General features: G+C 48.8%; 5 protein-coding genes across 5 annotated transcripts; all 5 read left to right on the forward strand.

The window, feature by feature from the left end:
• Positions 1-2,053: 2,053 nt before the first annotated feature.
• Positions 2,054-3,370, forward strand: F5J12DRAFT_895993 (uncharacterized protein; the record flags this gene model as incomplete). Its single annotated transcript, XM_051747901.1, has 7 exons — positions 2,054-2,087; positions 2,134-2,298; positions 2,355-2,394; positions 2,446-2,475; positions 2,529-2,743; positions 2,796-2,992; positions 3,056-3,370. 7 exons carry the CDS (start codon positions 2,054-2,056, stop codon positions 3,368-3,370), a joined length of 996 nt encoding a protein of 331 aa, XP_051596761.1.
• Positions 3,371-8,647: 5,277 nt separating this feature from the next.
• F5J12DRAFT_346576 (uncharacterized protein) lies at positions 8,648-9,720 on the forward strand. Its single transcript, XM_051738988.1, has 2 exons — positions 8,648-8,843; positions 8,894-9,720. The coding sequence occupies exons 1-2, from the start codon at positions 8,840-8,842 to the stop codon at positions 9,523-9,525; spliced, it is 636 nt and encodes a 211-aa protein (XP_051596762.1). The 5' UTR covers positions 8,648-8,839; the 3' UTR covers positions 9,526-9,720.
• Positions 9,721-11,440: 1,720 nt separating this feature from the next.
• Positions 11,441-13,125, forward strand: F5J12DRAFT_346667 (uncharacterized protein). Its single transcript, XM_051738989.1, has 7 exons — positions 11,441-11,722; positions 11,840-11,933; positions 11,991-12,030; positions 12,088-12,117; positions 12,171-12,385; positions 12,441-12,637; positions 12,701-13,125. Exons 2-7 carry the CDS (start codon positions 11,879-11,881, stop codon positions 13,013-13,015), a joined length of 852 nt encoding a protein of 283 aa, XP_051596763.1. The 5' UTR covers positions 11,441-11,722; positions 11,840-11,878; the 3' UTR covers positions 13,016-13,125.
• Positions 13,126-14,238: 1,113 nt separating this feature from the next.
• F5J12DRAFT_746234 (uncharacterized protein) lies at positions 14,239-16,204 on the forward strand. The gene is made up of 7 exons (XM_051742079.1): positions 14,239-14,593; positions 14,642-14,806; positions 14,862-14,901; positions 14,953-14,982; positions 15,036-15,250; positions 15,307-15,503; positions 15,567-16,204. Exons 1-7 carry the CDS (start codon positions 14,512-14,514, stop codon positions 15,879-15,881), a joined length of 1,044 nt encoding a protein of 347 aa, XP_051596764.1. The 5' UTR covers positions 14,239-14,511; the 3' UTR covers positions 15,882-16,204.
• Positions 16,205-18,442: 2,238 nt separating this feature from the next.
• F5J12DRAFT_346810 (uncharacterized protein) lies at positions 18,443-20,216 on the forward strand. The gene is made up of 7 exons (XM_051738990.1): positions 18,443-18,734; positions 18,785-18,949; positions 19,014-19,053; positions 19,106-19,135; positions 19,195-19,400; positions 19,457-19,653; positions 19,717-20,216. The coding sequence occupies exons 1-7, from the start codon at positions 18,698-18,700 to the stop codon at positions 20,029-20,031; spliced, it is 990 nt and encodes a 329-aa protein (XP_051596765.1). The 5' UTR covers positions 18,443-18,697; the 3' UTR covers positions 20,032-20,216.
• Positions 20,217-21,044: the final 828 nt, after the last annotated feature.

Below are 21,044 nucleotides of genomic sequence, written 5' to 3' on the forward strand. Positions count from 1 at the left end.
TCAGGCTTGATTCATCCATCACTCAGAATCTTCGAGTACGTACCATGCAATCTTCAAATCCACATCTCCCTCGCATTCGGTGGTGCCTGCCGCCTATAATATGATTAGGTAAGTCAGAGAATAAAGCATATCCTCCGGAATAGGCGGAGTGGCCTTGCCGGTGGTACCATCCCCACTCGAACCAGGAAGACAGACCAGGGACGTCTAGTAGGCATCGGCCACCCCATGGGTATCCTGGAACGTGTGGGATATCGGGCCTGTTAATTAGACGTTGCCGCTGCGGACAGCTTGGATGTAATGCGCACGTGCCTCACAATTCGGGATTTGACCCACTGTCAAGTCGGCTGCGCTAAGGTAACGTTAGGAGGACGCGTTAGCTTCAATTATCCTCGATTGTCAGCTGACAGAATTGTAACTTATCTCATTCATACCTGCTTCCACACCGGAGGCAACGGACTCTTTGGGGTTCAAGGTAAATATAATCGTCGCCCTGGAGGACCTCGTGCGAATGGGAGATTTGCCGAGATCCCGAAGCAGCGACTATCACTTCGAGCGAATCTCCCCTATTTAACTCTGGTACTGTCGTGGCGAGACGTACCATATTCATGTGATCAGAAGGTGGTCAGACGCGCGAGAACTGCGTTTCTCCACCTGCAAGACACGCTGGCCAATTTGCTCTTCTTCTCATTACGGAGTCGCGCAAGGCAAGACGTGCGATCATGACGTCGCATCCGATGTGCCTCATCTCGTACTGTTTCAGTCGTCGGATGTAGCGGGTTAGTATGGGCCAGGCAATGTGAAATCATGGGAAAGGCATCACTTGCTACTCTCCTACATGAGAATTGCCTGCAGGTAGAATAAGTGGCTTCTCTGGCAGCATAGACCGCACGCAGATCGGTCAGTTGAGCGGGCACGCTGGGCAGCCAGTGTCTCGAATTTCTATGCGAGGGGAGGCTGACATCGTTGGCATAACCAAACTAATGCTACCAGCAACTTCGGCAGAAGACACCGAGATTTTGCTAAGGAAATTGACACCAAGAGAGTCGTAGACAGCGCTCTAGCAGCTGCGATTCAGTCCAAACACTTCTCATACACAGGCCCCCCTATTTGCGCTAGGTAAAGGTTGACCTGGATACTACATAGACAACCGCTACCTCTACCTTGTGACCCAAGGACCAAACCCTAAGCCAATAGCCTCATTTGATCATCCCCGTGCCTCGTTCACTCCATCGCTGAGTTTTGTTGATCTTATCTCTAGGATTAGGGAACCTAGTGCGTTGCGTTGAGCCGGTGGAACAAACCAAACTGATAGTTATCACCCGAAGTCTGAGTACCTTAGCGAGCTTTGGCGGCCTGAAGGCATGGATAGCTGAAACACGTTTTCAAGTGCCACCAGATGCACTAGGCCACAGGAAGCAACTCTGACCTCGTCCAAATTGCCGTGGTGCTTGCGAACTTACTACTCACCTGTAGGGTATACATACATGGTGATATTTTTGTGATTACCGAGCCTGTAACATTAATCAGATAGAAGAATGATGTTCCAATTTCGATACCCAGTACTAACCTCCACAGTAAGACTCTCGCACGTACGTCAATCCAGACTAAAAGAGGAGCCAAACTACTCCAGAAGCAAATACTCATCCACGGCGCAACATCGGTGGAATTCATGTACTTTGATCATGACCAGCTCTGCGAGAAGTCTGCGAGGTGCATGCTAATTTGTGACATGTGACTCTAAACTGATAGTGATGCAGAATCATGACATGCTGGCGAACCGAGTAAAGTTTTCGAACTGCTTATCACAGAACAAGCACCCCAGATAATCCTCAAGCATTGCGGTATGGTGACTCCAATTCATCACGATTCTGGTTGGAAGGGAAGGGCGGCAACTAATTCCCGCAGTATGAGCTATTTTGATGGTTCTGAGGTGCACGGCGTTCCATCGAAAAACCGGCGGAGCTAGAAGTCGTTCTTGCTACAAATAATATCACCAGAGATAAAGACGTGCGGGTGTTTTAAGCCTCCATATCCACCTCCCCCCCTCTCTAACATGTCGTCTGGACCAACAATTCCACAAACCGAAGGTAGCGACCTTGAGAACTACTTATGACCCCACTGACGAATCTAAAGTTGCCGCTACGGTCTTGCTCATCGTCGCGGCGGTGGTCACTTCATTCCGTCTGTTCCTGCGGATGCAACAACACCGTCCATGGTTAGATGATGGGTGGGCAGCGTTTTCTATGGCAATCAATATTGGCTTGTTGGTGGTACTCTGGTTGTACCTGCAGGACGACGGTGATAACGTCATCTTTTCTACTATAGTGAATCCCGCTGACTCTGCACCACGATAGCTCGATTTCCCCAAGATACAAAGGTGGAATTATATTATATGTACATTCTGATAACGACTAGCACCATATCATGCTCAAAAATATTTTCTAGGCTCACACAGTTCTTCAGTGCAGGCGTTTGGTAAGATAACAATTCTGTCTCTCCAGTCACGCACCATCTTAGAATTGTTTTAGGTCGTCCAGGATCTCAATTTTATTGACGGTCGTGCGACTGACCTTCCCTGGCTCGCTAAGGAGATGGCTAGTGCGCACCGCCATCACATTTATGGTTACATGGATGATCCTTGGCGCACAAATCTTTTGGACGCGTGAAGCAGAAAGTGGTTGGAAATCGCAACCTCGCCCTCAATGCGATCTAGGTAGGAATGTTACCATTGCACAGATAATCAGTGAGTCTACTGAATCACGGGTAGGATGGTCCATCTAACTTGCTCCATCTAGCCGATGTGCTAGGTGATACGATCTTGATACTGGCTCCGTTTCACTTGATTTACAAAGTCAGACTCACGAAGGCTCAAAAGAGCCGACTTTTGTCTATCTTTTCGACGTCTGGTGCAACCACCATCGTCAGCCTAACCCACGCATATTACCTGCTTTCTGATGGTGGGCTAAAAGAAATCTTAGCTGCCATAGTCGAGGTATGGTTTCGAGCTCTGTTGGCCATTCTAGTACAGCGCAGACTCAATCCTTTGTTTCGCCAGTTGTCGATTAGCTTGACTGTGGCGAACTTGAGTGTGGTTGTCGCTCTCCTATTCCGCATCAGCACTGAAGAATCCACAACCCCCGCTTCGCTGGAGCTCAAGTCCATAATTACCATCGGCTCACCGCCAAATCGGAGAAGACCACCGCTCGATCCTCTCTCAACGTCAGCAATGATGGTTGAGATTGAGACCACGACAATAATACTGGATGATTTCAGTACGTCTCCTACGCGAGCTACTGAAATAGACGACAAAGATGCCGAAGCTGTATTCCTTGAAACGCTTTCCGACCCACGTCCGTTCTGTGATGCTTGATGTGTTTGGTATACCGTCATCTGCATTTTCCCTGTGGTACTTGCCATTCTCTTTTCCGTTACTGCTTGAACCATAATGCCCGTCCTGAGTGACCAGACACTTCAGTCACATCATTGTTATTGACATCATGAAATCGATATCCACTTGCAGCCAAGTCGGACAAGAGAAGGTTCGGAACGAAGAGGGAAACATCCTGTTTGTACTTTGGTGGTTCGACAAGTCCACAAACACCTTCCCTTGTTCTCTCCACCGATTCTGGTCTCGACTTCACACGCTCCCTCTGCACGCCCCATGACGATCCAAAGTTCTACATACGGGCATCCAGTTCCATTTCCTTCGCCAGGCCTTCTCGTTACGGAGGCACCATCACCATGCAATGTCCAATTTTCCATCTCCTCCACATTGGGTGACACACGACACCCATAAAGAAACACGAAAAGACTGTGTAAGCGCGGAAACAAAATGTCCAAATTAGGTAGCGTAATCCTAGCTCCTGCTGCAACCTCAATTTCCTGCATACCGTCAGCCACATGGGGACACTAACCGTACCTCTTACACCACTAGCATCGATGCTAATGGTTCAAATTCTTGTCACCCATTTCCGGAGGAATCATCTCTATTTGGACCGGAAAGAGAGACTCGGGGTGCCTAAGTGGCGTTGCTCACCTCATAGATATCCTTAAGTAGTGTCGAGAAGGACGCAGAATGTGTTGGACACTGAGCCTGTTAATAAGACCCTGCTGTTATGAACAGCTGGGATATATTATATGCGTACGGGCCTCAGAATTTGGTCTTTGACCCTCTGGAAAAGCGGCTGTGCTGAGATGATGCCAGGACATCGCGTTAGCTCCAACGATCTTCAGCGGTCAACTGGCTGTATTACAACTTACTTTTCCGGTAGCTATTTCCACGCCCGAAAGGACGGACTAGTCGCTATTCATCACCAGCTATTTGCAAATTACAGGCCATCACAGGGAATCTGGGAACGGGATAGTGACTTGTCGTGCACGCATGTCAAAACCAATCTGAAGTAAGACTCGTCCCTCAACAGCGGTGTCAATGGATCAGAATGTAGTTAGATATCTTGAAGCCAGCATCATACTCAGTGCCAAGAGCACCTCTGGAACTTCTTTACATCGTTCGCTAGAGTCCCAAGGCTCTCGTACATATGCGACGTATGCATACGACTGCGGAGAGGACCTACCTAGAGCAGACGAGGGTCCCGGATTGTGGAAGTGTGTTACGTTCAACCGGTGGATGATGAAATTAGGGTGGAATTATCACTCGAAGCTCCTTGGCAGTTGATGGCATGGATAGTTGAGATACATTTCAAATGATATCAGATCTAATCACTTACAATAGCTCACAGTGAGTAACTCTGATGGCCCCGCCCAAATTGTTGCTGTGCCCGTGAACTTTCTCCGTGGACCTCGGAGGGAGGAACAGAACATGAGCATACTGGTGATTTAGCTCACCGCCGAATGCGGTACCTCCACCATACGAATGTACATACGTACTTCGATCCAGGCTAAAGGGAAGCCATGCTGCTCGAGAAGCAAATATACATTCACAGTGTACCATGAGTTTCGACGCAGTCGTTGAACATCTCACAGAGGCACTCCGCATGTTTCCGAGGGAGCAGATCTGCTTCCTGGATGTGGGGATTCTGCCTGATGCGGAAGGACAAATGCGTGGATCCTAAAACACCTGCTGTACTGTGCAGCCACCTCCAGGCGTCACACAGCATAACTACATCAGTAATAGTATCTTCGATCCACTCATCCGTGTTTGTGCTGTGTGAAAGGGATGCTGTAGCAAACAGCTTCCGATCAAAGACAATTGATGAAAGCCCAAGGCCATCCACTGGTCAGTGCCCTGTGATTCCAAACTGACGCTCAGCAACGCAGAATCATAACATGCATATTGACAAATCGAGCTTGTTTTCTCCTCCGTTACGGTCCTAGAAGGGTGGGGCGCTATAATAGACCCTAAATGTCTATTGTAACCGTGAGTGGGGAAAAAGCTATCTATAAATCGAGCAATTGAAGTCATCAGCCGATCAATAGCTTTTAAACTGGTTATGATAGACCAGTATCTCAGATAGTGCTCAATGATTTTCAGTTCATCATGATTCTGATTAGAAGGGAGGGAGCTGTACTAATCGATTGGCCCGGAATGCAGCAGTGTCGATGGTTTCGACATGCATGGAGCCAGGCGATCCAATCAAGAAATCGGTGGAACCGGAAGTGGTTCTCGCTAGAAGGAAACACATCAGAGATAAAAATGTATGACGTTCTAAGCCTCCCTCCCCCGGGCCATCTTTCCATTCTCCCAAGCTAACATGTTGTCGTCTGGACCAACAATACAGCAAACCGAAGGTACCGACCTTGAGAGCCATTCCATAGGACCCCACTGATGAATTTAAAGTTATCGCTACCGTCTTGCTCATCACTGCATCGGTGGTCACTTCCTTCCGTTTTTTCCTGCGGATGCGACAACGCCGTCCCTGGCTAGACGATGCATGGGCAGTGCTTGCTATGGTATTCAATACCAGTTTTTTGGTAGCAATTTGGTTGTATCTACATGACTACGGTGATTGTGCTATCATTTCTACTAGAACGAACCTCGCTGATTCTGCCCTACAATAGCTCAATTTCCCCAGGATACAAAGGTGGTGTTATATTATATGTGCATTCTGTTAACAACCTAGTGTCATAGCATGCTCAAAAGTATTTCATAGGGGCACGCAGTTCTTCTATGCAGGTGTTTGGTGAGATAACAACCTTCTCTCTCTTGTCACAAGCCATCTCAGATTGGCTTTAGGTCGTCCAGGATCTCAATATTATTTACGGTCGTGCGACTGACTTTCCCTGGCTCGTTAAGGACATTGCTAGTATGCACCTGCCATGGCATTTTTGGTTACAGGGATCGTCCTTGGCGCACAAATATTTTGGACTTGTGAAGGTCAAAGTGGTTGGAAATCGCAACCACGCCCTCAGTGTGACCTAGGTAGGAATGTTGCTATTACGCTAATAATTAGTGAGTTTGTTATTTGCAACACGGATACAGTGGGTTACCTAACTTGCTCTATCCAGCCGACGTGCTCGGTGACACGATTTTAATACTAGTACCAGTTCTGTCTGATTTGCAAAATCGGACTCACTAAGGCCCAAAAGATCCGACTTCTGTCTGTCTTTTCGACGTCTGCTGTTACCACTATCGTCAGCATCACCCACGCGTATTACGTGCTTTCTAATGGTGGTCTGAAAGAGCTCATAGCTGGTATAGTTGAGGTACGGTTCTGAGCTCTGTCAGCCTTTCTATTGCGGTTTAGACTCAATCCTTTGTTTCGCCAGTTATCAATTAGCTTGATCGTGGCGAACTTGAGTGTAGTTGTCGCTTTCCTCTTTCGCATCAGCACTGAAGAAACCGCGACCCCTGCTCCGCTGGATCTCAAGTCCATAATCACCATCGGCTCATGGCCGACTCGGAAAAGAGCAGAACTCGATCCTCTCTCGACGTCAACAATGGTGGTTTTGATTGAAACCACGACAATACAACTTGACGATTTCAGCATGTCCCCTGAGCAAGTGGCTGGAAGAGACGGAAATGATGCTGAGGCTGTATCCCTTGAAGCACTTGCTAAGTCAGGTCCGTTCCATGACGCCTGACATGTTTCGATACACTGTCATCTGCGTTTTTCCCACTGGCACTTGACATCCTCTTTTCTGTTGCTGCTTGAACAATATTCCCGTCCTAAGCTAATCACACCCTTCAGTTACATGTATTTCACATCGATATCCAGCGTCATTGCCCTCGCCAGCCCCCTGTAGTTACGGACTTATCACTCGAAACAAGTGTTCAGTTTATGATCCACTGGCAGGGTCCATTTCCCTTTCCCTCCAAGGCTGGTCGTGAGCTGCTCACTTGCACCCAAGTCGGACAAGGAAGATTCGAAATGAAGGGAAACATCCCGTCTATATGTCTTCGGTTCGTAAAGTCTACAAATTCCATTCTCCGTTCGCTCCACCGATTCCAGTCCCGACCTCACATGCTCTACTAGTACGCCCCCTTCACCCTTTCCAAGCTCTACGTACACAGTGTCATTGCCTTCGCCAGGCCCCAATGGTTATGGTCGTGGAGGCATCAAGGTTCAGCTGTCACTCGAAACCAAGTTCGCATGCGTACCATGCAGCCTCCTCCACATTAGGTGACAACTGACACCCAGCAAGAAACCTGAATATGATTGGGTAAGCGCCAAAAAAAAAAGTGTCGTACAGAGCAGTCCAGCAACTGCAGCTTCCACCGGAAGATCAGTTTCCTGCGACTGTCAGCATGAGGACGCTAACAGTACCTCTTACACCGCCAATCTTGATTCTAGTAGTTCAAACTCTCGGCACTTGTCGATGGAGATATCCTCCCCACTCGAGACAGAAAGACAGAAGGGGGGGCGCATGAGTGGCGTTGCTCACCTCGTGTGTAGATATATCGAGAACGCGGGGCGTGTTGGACATGGTGCCTGTTAATAAGCCGCTGCAGTTGTAGACGACTGGGATATATTACGAACGGGTCTCACAGTTTGATATTTGACCCACTGCCAAAGTGGTTGCGCTAAGACGATGTCCGGAGGTTGCGTTATCTCCAACTATTTTCAACAGTCAACTGGCTGTATTACAAAATACTTCTCCCATAGCTATTTCCATTTTCGAAGAGTCCGCCAGGCAGAAAGGCAAGCAGTCGCAAACCCTAAACTAACTCCCGTTTTGGATCACAAAAGAGAGAATTACTCGGGAATGACTGGGTAAGCATGCAACGTCATCTGGTAGACAGAAGGATAACACTGAACCTCGTTTGAACATCCAGCTATCTCTGTCGTGAGCGAGGGGGTTTAACTATGATACGACTTCCGCACCAGCAATTGGGATAATGCCGGCCGCTTCTTTTACCACACGTGAAGTTATCTGAAGGGAGTTAGAGTCATCAGGAAAAGATAGGGAGTGGGAAGTCTCGGAGGAAGAAACGACAATCGAAAGTCGCTGGCCCGGAGCCGGAGAAACCTGGAACGAGTTCGAAGCAAGTATTCGTGCGGAGATATCATGCAAACCTGCAGCAACGGAGTGACCGGGCTGCGTTCTGGGGAGTTTGTCTCCTCCATGAGATCCTGGTATGAACAAAAGTAGTCGCACCTGCTTTCTTGCAGACATTTCACTGAGACGACAAGCGCAAGAAAGATTAGAGGCAGCGTATGAAGAGATGGTAAGAAAGCAAGGTCGAGTGTGCTAACCCTACAATACTTACCCACACCCTAATAGAACCGCGAGACAGTATATGTGCACAGCCCTTGCGCAGCCGTAAGTGGTCGATGGCTGTTGCGTATGAGTTAGAGATGACGAAGATCGAGGTGGAGGTGATCTGTGTTTGAGTACTGCCAGTTTAATTAATCGTCGGCAGCACTGTCGAGGTGAAACTATGACTTTTGAGGCATCAGTAAACGTGTTATGACGCTGGGTTGAAATTACATTCAACTCCATCCATCCATGTATTCGGTGTTAAAGAGCATAAGTTGTCCCCTTCCCACTAGCTTGTTATGCGTAGCCAACGGTGGTCATTTCCTGACTTCCGCCTCTATCGCGAAAGTGTTCATGAACGTTCGTGAGTTACTAGTCGCTACGGACTCCTACGGGCAGGAACTTTTGTTTGTGGCGTTCTACCTGCTCAGTTGGGCCTGGGTCGCAGCAGATGTCTCTATGATGAGGCTGCAACATACGTTCGGAGTAGGGAACCCGAAAGCAATCATGTCGTGCTTCATCAACACGTCTGCAAACACGATTTTGGTTCAACTCCCTCCAACCAGGTTGTGCCCCAGGCTTACATTCATTTCTCCTCCATCGTTATCTCTTCGCCGGCAAACTCAGACGTACCATTCCCATCACCCCAACATCATATCCGCGAACATAAAAAAGTACGACAGGTGCACGAAGCAAAATGAAGCAGCAGGATGGTGTGCCTTGTGCTACCGTCATATCCTACCGTCATATCCTTCAACTCCACTATCCTCGCCCTGGGATGAAATACTACCACGACTGTATCCTCCAGGCCAATGTCTGCAAGTAGTGGCCTGCGTCGTAGTCAGATATCAACTCCATACCCGGTAACACCGGCTATACAGGGACCACAAACGCACCTCTAGTGTCCACAGGCTCGGTAAGGGCCTAATCAAAAGTTCCGTCTACGTAGCAGGAAGGTAACGGACTGGCACCCTATGAATGGACTGAATGATGAAAGCAATAATGGAAAAAATCCCGTCGCACGAAGGGTAAGCTGTGGCGATCGCAAATGGTCGTCCGTATCACAGGAGCCGTCGTACAGGGAAGACACTTAATGCGTACTGGGCATATCATCGATCACGCGTTCGATATCTTGCAGGGGGCGGGTGCAGTGCGAAGCTGCTGTGTGTTGAGCGAATGGGCTAACTCGGTGCTATCCCCGTTGACGATACCAAGCCCGACAGCGGGTACTTCGCATCAACGGGAAACGCTTGAGAATTAAGGCAGGGTGTTGGTATATGGTGAATCATACAGGTGAGGTGACAATAAACTCACAGGACTTAGGCCCAACGTGCTCCTTATCAGCTGAGGAACTGCATCGATGAACCTGCCATCATCTCTACAGTCAGCTTTGCTATCCTGAGACCCGACGAAATTCTGTACCGCGACAGCAGTTCGCAAATGCAAGCAATCAGCAGAGCATATCCATGTGACTATCCGATCAATGGGAGCACCTCTGCACGGATGGTCCAGTGGTATCGGCTTGATCAAGGATTGCTCGACTCGTCCCTCCTCCTTCTGGGCTCCATCTTGTCCTGCACGGAAGGGCCAGCGTGTTTGCCAGGAGCACATGAGGTTCATTGGTGTCCGTTGACACGACGAGAAGAGCCGAGTCTCAGCGCCGTCCATCAATCGTAACGTAGGGGGAGTGGGGGAGTAGGTGCGTAGTACGTTGATGATAATGGTTGCAGAAGAAGGTAGCGGCGCGGAGTGGATGACTGGCTTGCTGAGGTGATCAGGGCAGTTGGGAGGCTGACATCTGATTTCGAGGGTGCTTCCCGGGTCAGCCACCTTTCGGCACTCACCGACTCGCACAAACGACGAGCCTTGGTACGTGATTATTTGCGTTTCGATGCATGTTCGCGCTGCCGATCATCATATATGTAAACTCTATAAACGTTGGCAGGACTCTCCCTCCCAGACGACTGATGTCGCTGGATTTATAAGGACGACTGGGAGGCCGACATGCGATTCCGGGGGTTCTTCCAGTCAGCCACCGTTTCGCAGTCGACTCGCGAAATATATGCAACCATCGAAGGCGTGTCGTAGTCGTAAGGTGCCCACATGCACCCGAGTCCGACACGGTAGGATAGGATTCAAAATCGAAACAACCACGTCTATACCTTGTCGGTCGATCAACTCCACAATCTCCAACCTTCGTCCTCTCCGCTGGTTCTTGCCTCGACTTCACATGCTCCCTCCTTCAAAGTCCCAAAGTTCTATAGACGGACGTCCACCTTCGCCAACACCTCTTGTTACAAGGGTATCATCAGACTTGATTCGTCTATCGCTCAGAGTCTTCGAATACTTGCCATGCAACCTCCAAATCCACATCCCCCTTCATTCGGTAGTGCCTAATCTTCATTAGGAAACAGGAATATATTGGGTAAGTAAGCGAACAAAGCACATCCTCCAGGACAGGAGTAGTGCCCCGTACTCTGCGTTCACTCGTTGCCGTTGGAACCATCGCCACCCGAACCAGGAAGAAAAGCCCGGGGCGTGTAATTGGCGTCATTCACCTCATGGATGTCCTGGAGTGATATCGAGATGGAAACAGAGCGTGTTGGATATTGGGCCTGTTAATCTAGACGCCGCCGCGGACAGCTTGGATGTAATGCGTACGTGTCTCACAACTTGGATTCTGACACACTGTCAAGTTGGCCGCGCTCAGGTAATGTCAGAGGGACGATGTTCAGGAGGGCCATGGGATTCATCACGTCATGTACTTTGATCACCGGCTGTACAGCGCTGGCGACATTCGTTGCAGAACTCCGCACAAGTACATGCTTGGACGAGTTATAACCGGTCACGCCACTCACTAATTCGTCCAGTATGAGCGGTATTGATGGTTCTGACATGCACGACGCCACGCGATGCGATCAAGAAACCGATGAAACTGCTGAAGTGGTTATTCTTACAAAGAACACATCGGAGATGAAATGTATGGTGTTCTAAACCTCCCTCTCTATTTCCCCTCTCTCCCAAGTTAACACGTCCTCCGGACCAACGATTCAACAAACCGAAGGTAACGACCTTGGGAACCATTTAGGACGTCACTGATGGACCTAAAGTTGTCAGTGTGGTCTTACCCATTGCTGCGACGGTGGTCACTTCATTTCGTCTGTTCGTGCGGACGCGACAGCGCCGTCTCTGGCTAGACGATGCATGGGCCGCGCTTGCCATGGTATTCGACATCATTCTTGCGGTAGTAGGCTGGTTGTATCTGTACGACCACGGTGATGGCCTCTGCCTTCTTGGCCGGAGCGAATGTCGCTGACTCAGTACTGCAATAGCTCGATTTCCTCAAGATACAAGGGTGGCGTTGTATTATCTGTGCATTCTTTTTACAAACCAACAATCACAGCATGCTCAAATCTATTTTATATGTAGAGCCGACCAGTCCTTCTATGCAGTCATTTGGTGCGATAACATTCTTCTCTCTCTGCTCATGAGCTATTTCTGAATGGTTTTAGGTTGTCCAGGACCTCAATTTTGTTTACGGTCGTGCGACTAACCTTCCCTGACTCGCTAAGGAGATGGCTAATACGCACGGCCATTGCATTTGCGGTTACATGGATGATCCTTGGCGCTCAAATCTTTTGGACCTGTGAAACAGCAGCTGGTTGGAAAATGCAACCCCTCCCTCGCTGCGATATGGGCAAGAACGTTGCTATTGCGCAGATAATTGGTAAGTCTGTTGTGTGCAGCATAATGAGATGAACCATCTAACTTGCTCCATCCAGCCGACGTGCTCGGTGATACGATCTTGATACTAGCACCGCTCCGTCTGATTTACAGAGTCAGACTTACCAAGGCTCAAAAGATCCGACTTATGTCTGCGTTTTCGACGTCCGCCGTTACCACTGTTGTCAGCCTCGTCCACGCATATTACATGCTTACTGATGGTGGGCTAAAACAAACCATGGCTGGTATAGTTGAGGTATGCCTCCGACGCCTGTTAGCCATTCCAGTACAAAGCAGACTCAGTTCGTTGTCTCACCAGGTATCAGTTAGCTTGATCGTGGCGAACTTGAGCGTAGTTGTCGCTTTCCTCTTCCGCATCAGCTCTGAAGAAACCGCATCCCCTGCTCCGCTAGAGCTCAAGTCCACAATCACTTTCGGTTCACGGCCGATCCGGAAAAGAACACCATTCGATCCTCTCTCAGAGTCAACGATAGTAGTTGCGATTGAGCCCACAACAATAAAACCGGATGATTTCAACACCTCTCCCAAGCAAGCGGCTGGAAATGACGGAAATGACGCCAGAACCGTATCCCTTGAAACAATTGCTAAGCCAGGTCCGTTCTATGACGTTTGATGTGTTTTATATACTGCCATCTGTATTCTTCCCGTGGTTCTCTTTCCAGTTACTGCTTGAATGATATTTCTGGTCCTAAGTGACCACACCCCTCGGATGGACCTGACATAGTATCGAGTACGCAGGGCGCCCTGTCGCACTGGACATGCAACTTGGGGATAAGAGTCTGGATAAGAGTTTGCGCGTGTCAATTTCAAGGTAACTGGTATGACCCCACTGATCCAAGGACCAAATGCCAAGCCAACAGCATCAGAATAGACGGTGTAAACCTGTCACTGACTGGTCGTGACCGTGATTCCATCATTCCCTGTCCCCCTGACAAGCTTCATTCGGTCTAAACTCTTGGCACCTCTGCGCAGCAGAATGTTCCCTCCGTCGCTGAGTTTTGTTGACCTTACCTCCTGAATTGGGAAGAAACATATTTCAAGGGACATTAGATTTCTGCACTTAAATGTCACAAGTAAGTCGCTCTAATGGCCCCGCGTAAGTTGCTGTAATGCTCGTGAACTTTTTCGATGGACCTCAGAGGTGGGAGCCGATCATAGGTACTACCCGCTAGTAGAGTATGGTGTTGTTACCGTACTGTAACTGACCACCGAGTCCACAGTATCGCTCAGATATATGAAGAAAAACGACTTTTCAAATTTCGATGCGCAGCGCCTCCGGAGTCCACTGTAGGAAGACACGCACTTTGAAAGAAGAATCAAGTTGCTCGAGAAGTATTCATGCGCGGTGCAACATCAGTTTCGATGCATTGGGCTCAACTTAGACAATATCTCGATCAAGGAAGCGTCATGGGTAAATCTACTCCCCGGATGTAGTGACTTGGCCCCGATGAGGAAGGGCAAAGGTGTTGGTGGTGATGAGTCGGTGATAGATCTGTTCACGTCTATATTTTTTTTGATCCTAACACCACTGTACCCGTCTCCATGCTCTACGGGATGAAAGGGTACTGCGGTACAGTCTTGGGACAGCATTTGATGAAAGCCCAAGGCCGTGAACGAAGACAGTGCGTCAAGTGACAACGACGAATTTCCGACGACCTCCGCGTAGAACTTAGTCCCGTCATCTCAACGGACATACTTGAAGATGAGGATTGAATATTGCGGCCTGGGGCATGGGATGTACGTGAACGTGATGGGACTTCGATCATTACTGGCTGTGCGAGAAGTCTGCGAGGTGCATGGACTGATTTGTGACACGTGACTTCAAAATTGCGATGCAGAATCACGACATGTCGACTGGCGACCCGAGCAAAGTTTTTGGAACTGATTACGATTCCAGATAACTCTCAAGCAGCGTGGTATTATGACTTCAATTCATCATGATTCTATTTTCTAATTGGAGGGCAGTCGGGAAGGGTTGTAACTAATTCCCACAGTATGAACGGTGTTGATGGTCCCGACATGCACGGGCCACCAAGCGATGCACTCGGATTGAGAAGCCGGTGTAACCAGCAGTGGTTCTTGGCACAATGAAAAGCATCAGAGATAAATATGTACGGTGTTCTAAGCCTCCCTCTTCATCTCCCCCTCTCCACCATGTCGTCCTCTGGACCAACAATTCCACAAACTGAAGGTAGTGTGACCTTGAGCACTAATTAGGGCGCCGCTGACGAATCTAAAGTTGCCGGGACCGTCTTGCTCAGCGTTTCGGCGGTGGTCACTTCATTCCGTTTGTTCGTGCGGATGCGACAAGGCCGTCTATGGCTAGACGATGCATGGGCCGCAGTTGCTATGATGATTAATATCGGTTTTTTGGTGGTGCTCTGGTTGTACCTGCAGGACTACGGTGATATCGTCACCTTCTCTGCTGGAGCGAGTCTCACTAACCTGTACGCAAATAGCTCAATATCCCCGAAATACAAAGGTGGCGCTCTATTATATGTGCGACCTTTTCTTAAATTAGCATCATAGCATGCTCAAAACATTTTATAGGGGCACGCAATTCTTCAGTGCAGGTGTTTGGTGAGATAACAATCTTGTCTGTTCAGTTACGAGCCATCTCAGAATGGTGCTAGGTCGTCCAGGATCTCGATTTTATTCACGGTCGTGCGAATGACTTTCCCTGGCTCGCTAAGGAGATGGCTAGTACGCACTGCCATCGCATTCTTTATGACGGCGATTATTTTGGGTGCACAAATCTTTTGGACGTGTGAAGCAGAAAGTGGTTGGAAATCACAACCGCGTCCTCAGTGCGATCTAGGTAGGAATGTTGCCATTGCGCAGATAATTAGTGAGTCTATTGTATGCAGCACGAGTTGGATGGACCGTCTAACTTGCCCAATCCAGCCGACGTGCTCGGTGATACGATCTTGATACTGGCTCCGTTCCACCTGATTTACAAAGTCAGACTCACTAAGCCTCAAAAGCTTCGACTTCTGTCTATTTTTTCGGCGTCTGGTGCAACCACCGTCGTCAGCCTAACCCACGCATATTACCTGCTTTCCAATGGTGGGTTGAAAGAAGTCTTGGCTGCCATAGTCGAGGTATGGTTCCGAGCTCTGTTAGCCATTCCAGTGCAGTGCAGACTCAGTCCTTTGTTTCGCCAGTTGTCTATTAGCTTGATTGTGGCGAACTTGAGCGTAGTTGTCGCGTTTCTCTTCCGTATCAGCACTGAAGAATCCACAACCCCTGCTCCGCTGGAGCTCAAGTCCATAATCACCTTCGGGTCACAACCAATTCGGAAACGAGCGCCGTTCGATCCTCTCTCAACGCCAACGATGATGGTTGGGATCGAGACCTCGACAATAAGACTGAATGGTTGCAGCACATCTCCCGCGCGAGCTGCTGGAAAAGGTGGTCAAGATCCCGAAGTTGTATCCCTTGAAACGCTTTCCAAGCCAGGTCCGTTCGGTGACGCTTGATGTGTTTGATATACTGTCATATACCTTTTCTCTACGGTACATATCATTCTCTTTTCCATTTCTGCTTGAACGATATTTCCGGTCCTGAGTGACCAGACTCTTCAGTCACATGGGCTTGACATCATAAAATCGACATCCAGTGTCGTTGCCTGCACCACACTCCTCTGGTTGCGTTCCTATCACTCGGAATAAATGTTGATCCCATGCTCCACTGGTACGGCTTTCCATTGTCCCTTGCCCTCAAGAGGTGGTTGTAAGCTGCCCACTTCCACCCAAGTTGGTCAAGGAAGGACTCGAATCAAAACGAAATGACACATCCGGTCTGTATTTCGGCGGTTCACAAAGTCCACAAACTCCTTCGCCTGGTTCTCTCCACCGATTCTAGTCTCGACTTCACATGCTCTCTCCGCATGCCCCCCGACGATCCAAAGCTCTACGTACGAACATCCAGCTCAATTTCCTTTGCCAGGTCCTCTGGCCACGGAGGCATCATCGCCATGCAAACTCCAAAATTCTATTTCCTCCACAATAGGTGACACCCGACGCCCACAAAGAAACACGAACATGACTGTGTACGCGCGAAAACAAAATGTCGTCCAAAGTAGGTACCGCAATCCCAGCTCCTGCACCAATATCAGTTTCTTAGGCAACATCAGCTACATAAGCATGCTAACTGTACCTCTTACACCACCAGTCTCGATACCGATGGTTCAAATTTTTGTCATCCATCACTCCTACTTGAACGAAAAAGAGAGACCAGGAGTGCCTAAGCGGCGTGGCTCACTCCATAGATATTCAAGAGGGACACAGAATACATTGGACATCGAGCCTATTAATAAGACTATGTGGTTATGGACTGCTGGAATATATTATATGCGTACGGGTCTCACAATTTAGTTTTTGACCTACTGGGAAAGCGGGTGCGCTAAGACGATGCCAGAATGTCGCGTTAGCTCCAACTGTCTTGATGCTCGACTGGCCATATCACACCTTTTCCCATAGCTATTTCCACTCCCGAAAAGACGTACTCTTCGGTGTCCGAGATCGTCGCCACCTTGGTATCCATCACCAACCGTTTGCAAATTACAGATCATCGTGGGAAATCCAGGGACAGAGCAATGCTTTGCAGTGCACGTACGTCCGACCCCACCTGAAGGAAGACTCGTCCCTGAACATGAACAGTGGTATTGATGGATCAGAACGTAGTTGGATATCTCGGAGTCGGGTACACCTCTGAAACCTCTTCATATCGTTCGCTAAAGTCGCAAGGCTCTTGTATATATGTGGTGTATGCATACCACTGCCATCCCTAGAGCAGATCCGGGAGTAGGGGTAGGCTGTCGCAAAAGGGGGATCATGGTCGTTGTGTAGTCCCAGGATTGACACTTAATCTTGGCGTCGCCTTCGACCCACAGCCACATGTCTTGTCTGTACCTTTTCAACATCTCCTCCCTCAGGGCAGTCATCCCCGGAAACCCCTCAAGTTTGGATATCAGGATGTGACACGTCAGTATAGTGCACACTGTGTATGGCAGTCAGCGGATAATGCGGCTATCAGCAGGCGCTGGTTCACCAGTCTATGAGATCCGTCCTATTCTCCCCGTAACTGCAATATGTTACCTTCGGTCAGATGAATTCTTGGCCTGATGTTGGCGTCAGGAATGGGGAAGAGATGCAACATGATTTCGATGTCATAATGGTCAGCAGCCTTAAACATATCCATATCATGACAGTCCATGATCGAATAGGCCGTAGGCACATTCTGATGTTACGGTTCGCTGACCTAGTGGAAAAGTGGCCTTGCATCATCTTCAGGCTCAGTCCGTAAGCCTGACAATTCTGTACATATATAGCTCACACGGAATTCCTCGTAGCTCTCACCGTTGATTTACCGGAGGGCAGAAGGCACTTCAAGTTAACGCGAGGCTGAGGTTAATTCCGCTGTTAGTCACGTCGCTACGAATGGTAACCACCGAGAACGTAGGCGTAAACACTGCCATGTAGTGGAGATAAAGATAGCATACACCGCACGGGGTACCCATAAGAGTCAGGATATTCGATTCGGGTCTTACACAAGCACGACCGCCGTTTGGATTGGATCCGAGGACCAGCCGGCGAAGTCCCACGCTGGCAACCTCGTTTATTCCAACCCTGTGGCACGTGTCTCGATTGGGAGCGCGTTGCAACTGTGTACTCGAAATCCGAATGCAGTGCGAGCTTCCAAGTTTTTTGACGGCTGGTGGCATGGATAGCTGAAGCATTTTAAGCGGCTGTCAGACTTCCTCACAGTAACGATCACTGATGAGCTTCACGTTGCTGTAGTGTCCATGAACTTCTCGACGAACCGAGCAATTTACCAAGTTGAGAAGACAAGTAATATTTGTCCTACATGTGACTAGACCGGCTGTACTTGCCAAGCCAAAAGATATGTCTGATGTTGATAAATGGCTGAAGACGAGGTTTGGAGTGCAGTTCGGATCTTGTTCGTGCGTTTGGTGGGCTGATGCTGACTCAGCGAGAGATAAGGAGTTGTGAATTTTACCTCGCTCGTTTGGGTGAGGCCGGGACTTAGTCTGATACCCAGACTACCGGGACTCGTCCTGTTTGGGAACCTGCACGCCGGAAACCTTCCATCGCAGGGGGAGGCTGTAACTGGTGCGCACAGCATGAGCGGCGTTGACTTCTCGGATGCACATGGCGATTCAATCGAGAGAAGCAATTAATATTCTTTCTATGAAAAACCTCATCCGAGATAAAGATGGATGGTATTCTAAGCCTTCCTCCCCATCGACCCCCTCTCTCCCAAGTTACATGACATGTCGTCCTCTGAACCATCAATCCCACAAGCTGAAGGTAGCGACCTTGAGAACTATTCTAATAGAACGTCACTGACGAATCTAAAGTTGCCGGACTGGTCATGCCTGCCGCTGCGATGGTGATCACTTCGTTCCGTTTGTTCGTGCGGTGGCGACAAGGCCGTCTCTGGCTGGATGATGCCTGGGCAGCGCTTGCCATGGTATTCAATGTCGGTTTTTTGGTAGTAGTCTGGTTGTATCTGCACGACTACGGTGATGCGGCGTCGTCTTTTCTGCCACATCCAGAGCGGATCTCGCTGACTCTGTATAATGATAGCTCGATATCCTCAAGATACAAGGGTGGCATTGTATTATATGTGCATCATTTTTATAAACCAACATGACAGTATGCTCAAACATATCTTATAGGGTCGCACAGTTCTTCTATGCAGTCATTTGGTGCGATAACATTGTCTCTCCGTCCACGAGCCATCTCAGAATGGTTTTAGGTCATCCAGGATCACGATTTTATTCACAGTCGTGCGACTGACCTTCCCTGGTTCGCTAAGGAGAATGCTAGTGCGCACCGCCTTTGTGTTTTTGATTGCGTGGATGGTCCTTGCCGCGCAAATATTTTGGACCTGTGCGGTACAGAGTGGTTGGAAAACGGAATCACGCCCGCAGTGCAGTATAGGTAGGAACGTTGCCATTGCGCAGATAATCTGTGAGTCTCCTGTGTGCAGCACGAACGGGACGGACCGTCTAACTCGCTCCATCCAGCTGACGTGCTCAGTGACACCATTTTAATAATAGCACCATTCCGTCTGATCTACAGGGTCAGACTCACCAAGGCCCAAAAAATCCGACTTCTGTCTGTGTTTTCGACATCTGCTATTACCACTATCGTCAGCCTCGTCCACGCATATTACGTACTTGCTAATGCTGGGCTGAAAGTAATCGTAGCTGCCATATTTGAGGTATGATTCTGAGCTCGGTTAGCCGTCCCAGTACATTGCAGACTCAATCTTTTGTTCTGCCAGGAATCGGTTAGCTTGATCGTGGCGAACTTGAGCGTGGTTGTCGCTTTCCTATTCCGCATCAGTACTGAAGAGTCCACAACCCCCGCTTCGCTGGAGCTCAAGTCCATAATCACCTTCGGTTCACAGCCGACTCGGAAAGGCACACAGAACAATCCTCTCTCAACGCCATCGATGGTAGTTGCGATTGAGACCCAGACAATACAAATGGGTGATTTCAGCATGTCTGCCAAGCACGAGGCTGGAAGAGATGGCAATGATACCGAAGCTGCATCCTTTGAAACACTTTCCAAGCCAGGTCTATTTCATGACGCTTGATGTGTTTCATACCTGTGTTCTTTCCGTGGTTCTTTTTTCCGTTACTGGTTGAATGATATTCCCGTCCTAAGTGATCACCTTCAGTCATATATCTATGTATAGTATGTACACTACGATTTTGTGGATTATGCAAGTAAGCTCAATTATGACGGTAGTCAGCGTGTCCAATTGCAATCCAGTTCAACCCAGTTCTTGTATGAAGTTATACCCATTCGAAGCTTCGTATAGTAAATGTGTTTGCTGGACGTCCGTCTTGGAAGTCACGGAAATCACCTACCGCGAAAGGCAAGGTTATCGCCAACAGTGACATCTTTATGGATGGTAGTTTTCTTGCCTGTCGGCAATTAGCCTCGCACTTGATACGTCCATGACGTGGCTCTCGCATCGTTTTGGCGAAGTTCTCGACAATGCGCGTCGTGGAAGTACTGGCTCACTATTGTTTCCATAGCATGCTAGCACTCCGTGCAATCGCTGGTGCGTATTCTCGACGAAGTCATGTGCCTACGAGGATGAGTACAATTGGAGGGTCGTGCAGATCGACATGTCTCAGGCTCAGAGGTGCGTCTTTGGTATATTCTCATTTTAGTTTCGAGCCTATTGCGGTCACACCTTCTAGTTCGTGAAGAGCTTCGTGAATCGCTGCTCGTCTGCATCGCCTTCAAAAAGCCAGGAGGATTCGCTGATCAGGAAAGGGCCGCCATAAGTGCTGATTCAGCAACGTCTTATAGCGAAAAAAAGGGAGTGTCGGTGCGGTTCCGCGGCGCTGCAGAGTTATAACCTTGCGGAATTACACCGAGCCTGGTGATAACAAATGCATAGCAGTTTGGATACACTTACAGGGGAGCGAGTCCCGCTTAATATCGAGTTTCGAGTATCGTTTTCATCGCTATACTGCAAGTTACGGTTGCGGCCGAAAGCGGACTACATCTTGGAGCTTGGATATGATATGTACTGTGTATTGATTGCCCAGCATTCTCAGGTGAGTGGTTTTGACGTGTACACACCGGAATGAC

The sequence above is a fragment of the Pisolithus orientalis genome, assembly GCF_024613125.1.
Source record: "Pisolithus orientalis strain OTSU chromosome Unknown F5J12scaffold_35, whole genome shotgun sequence".
Taxonomy (NCBI): Eukaryota; Fungi; Basidiomycota; class Agaricomycetes; order Boletales; family Pisolithaceae; genus Pisolithus; species Pisolithus orientalis.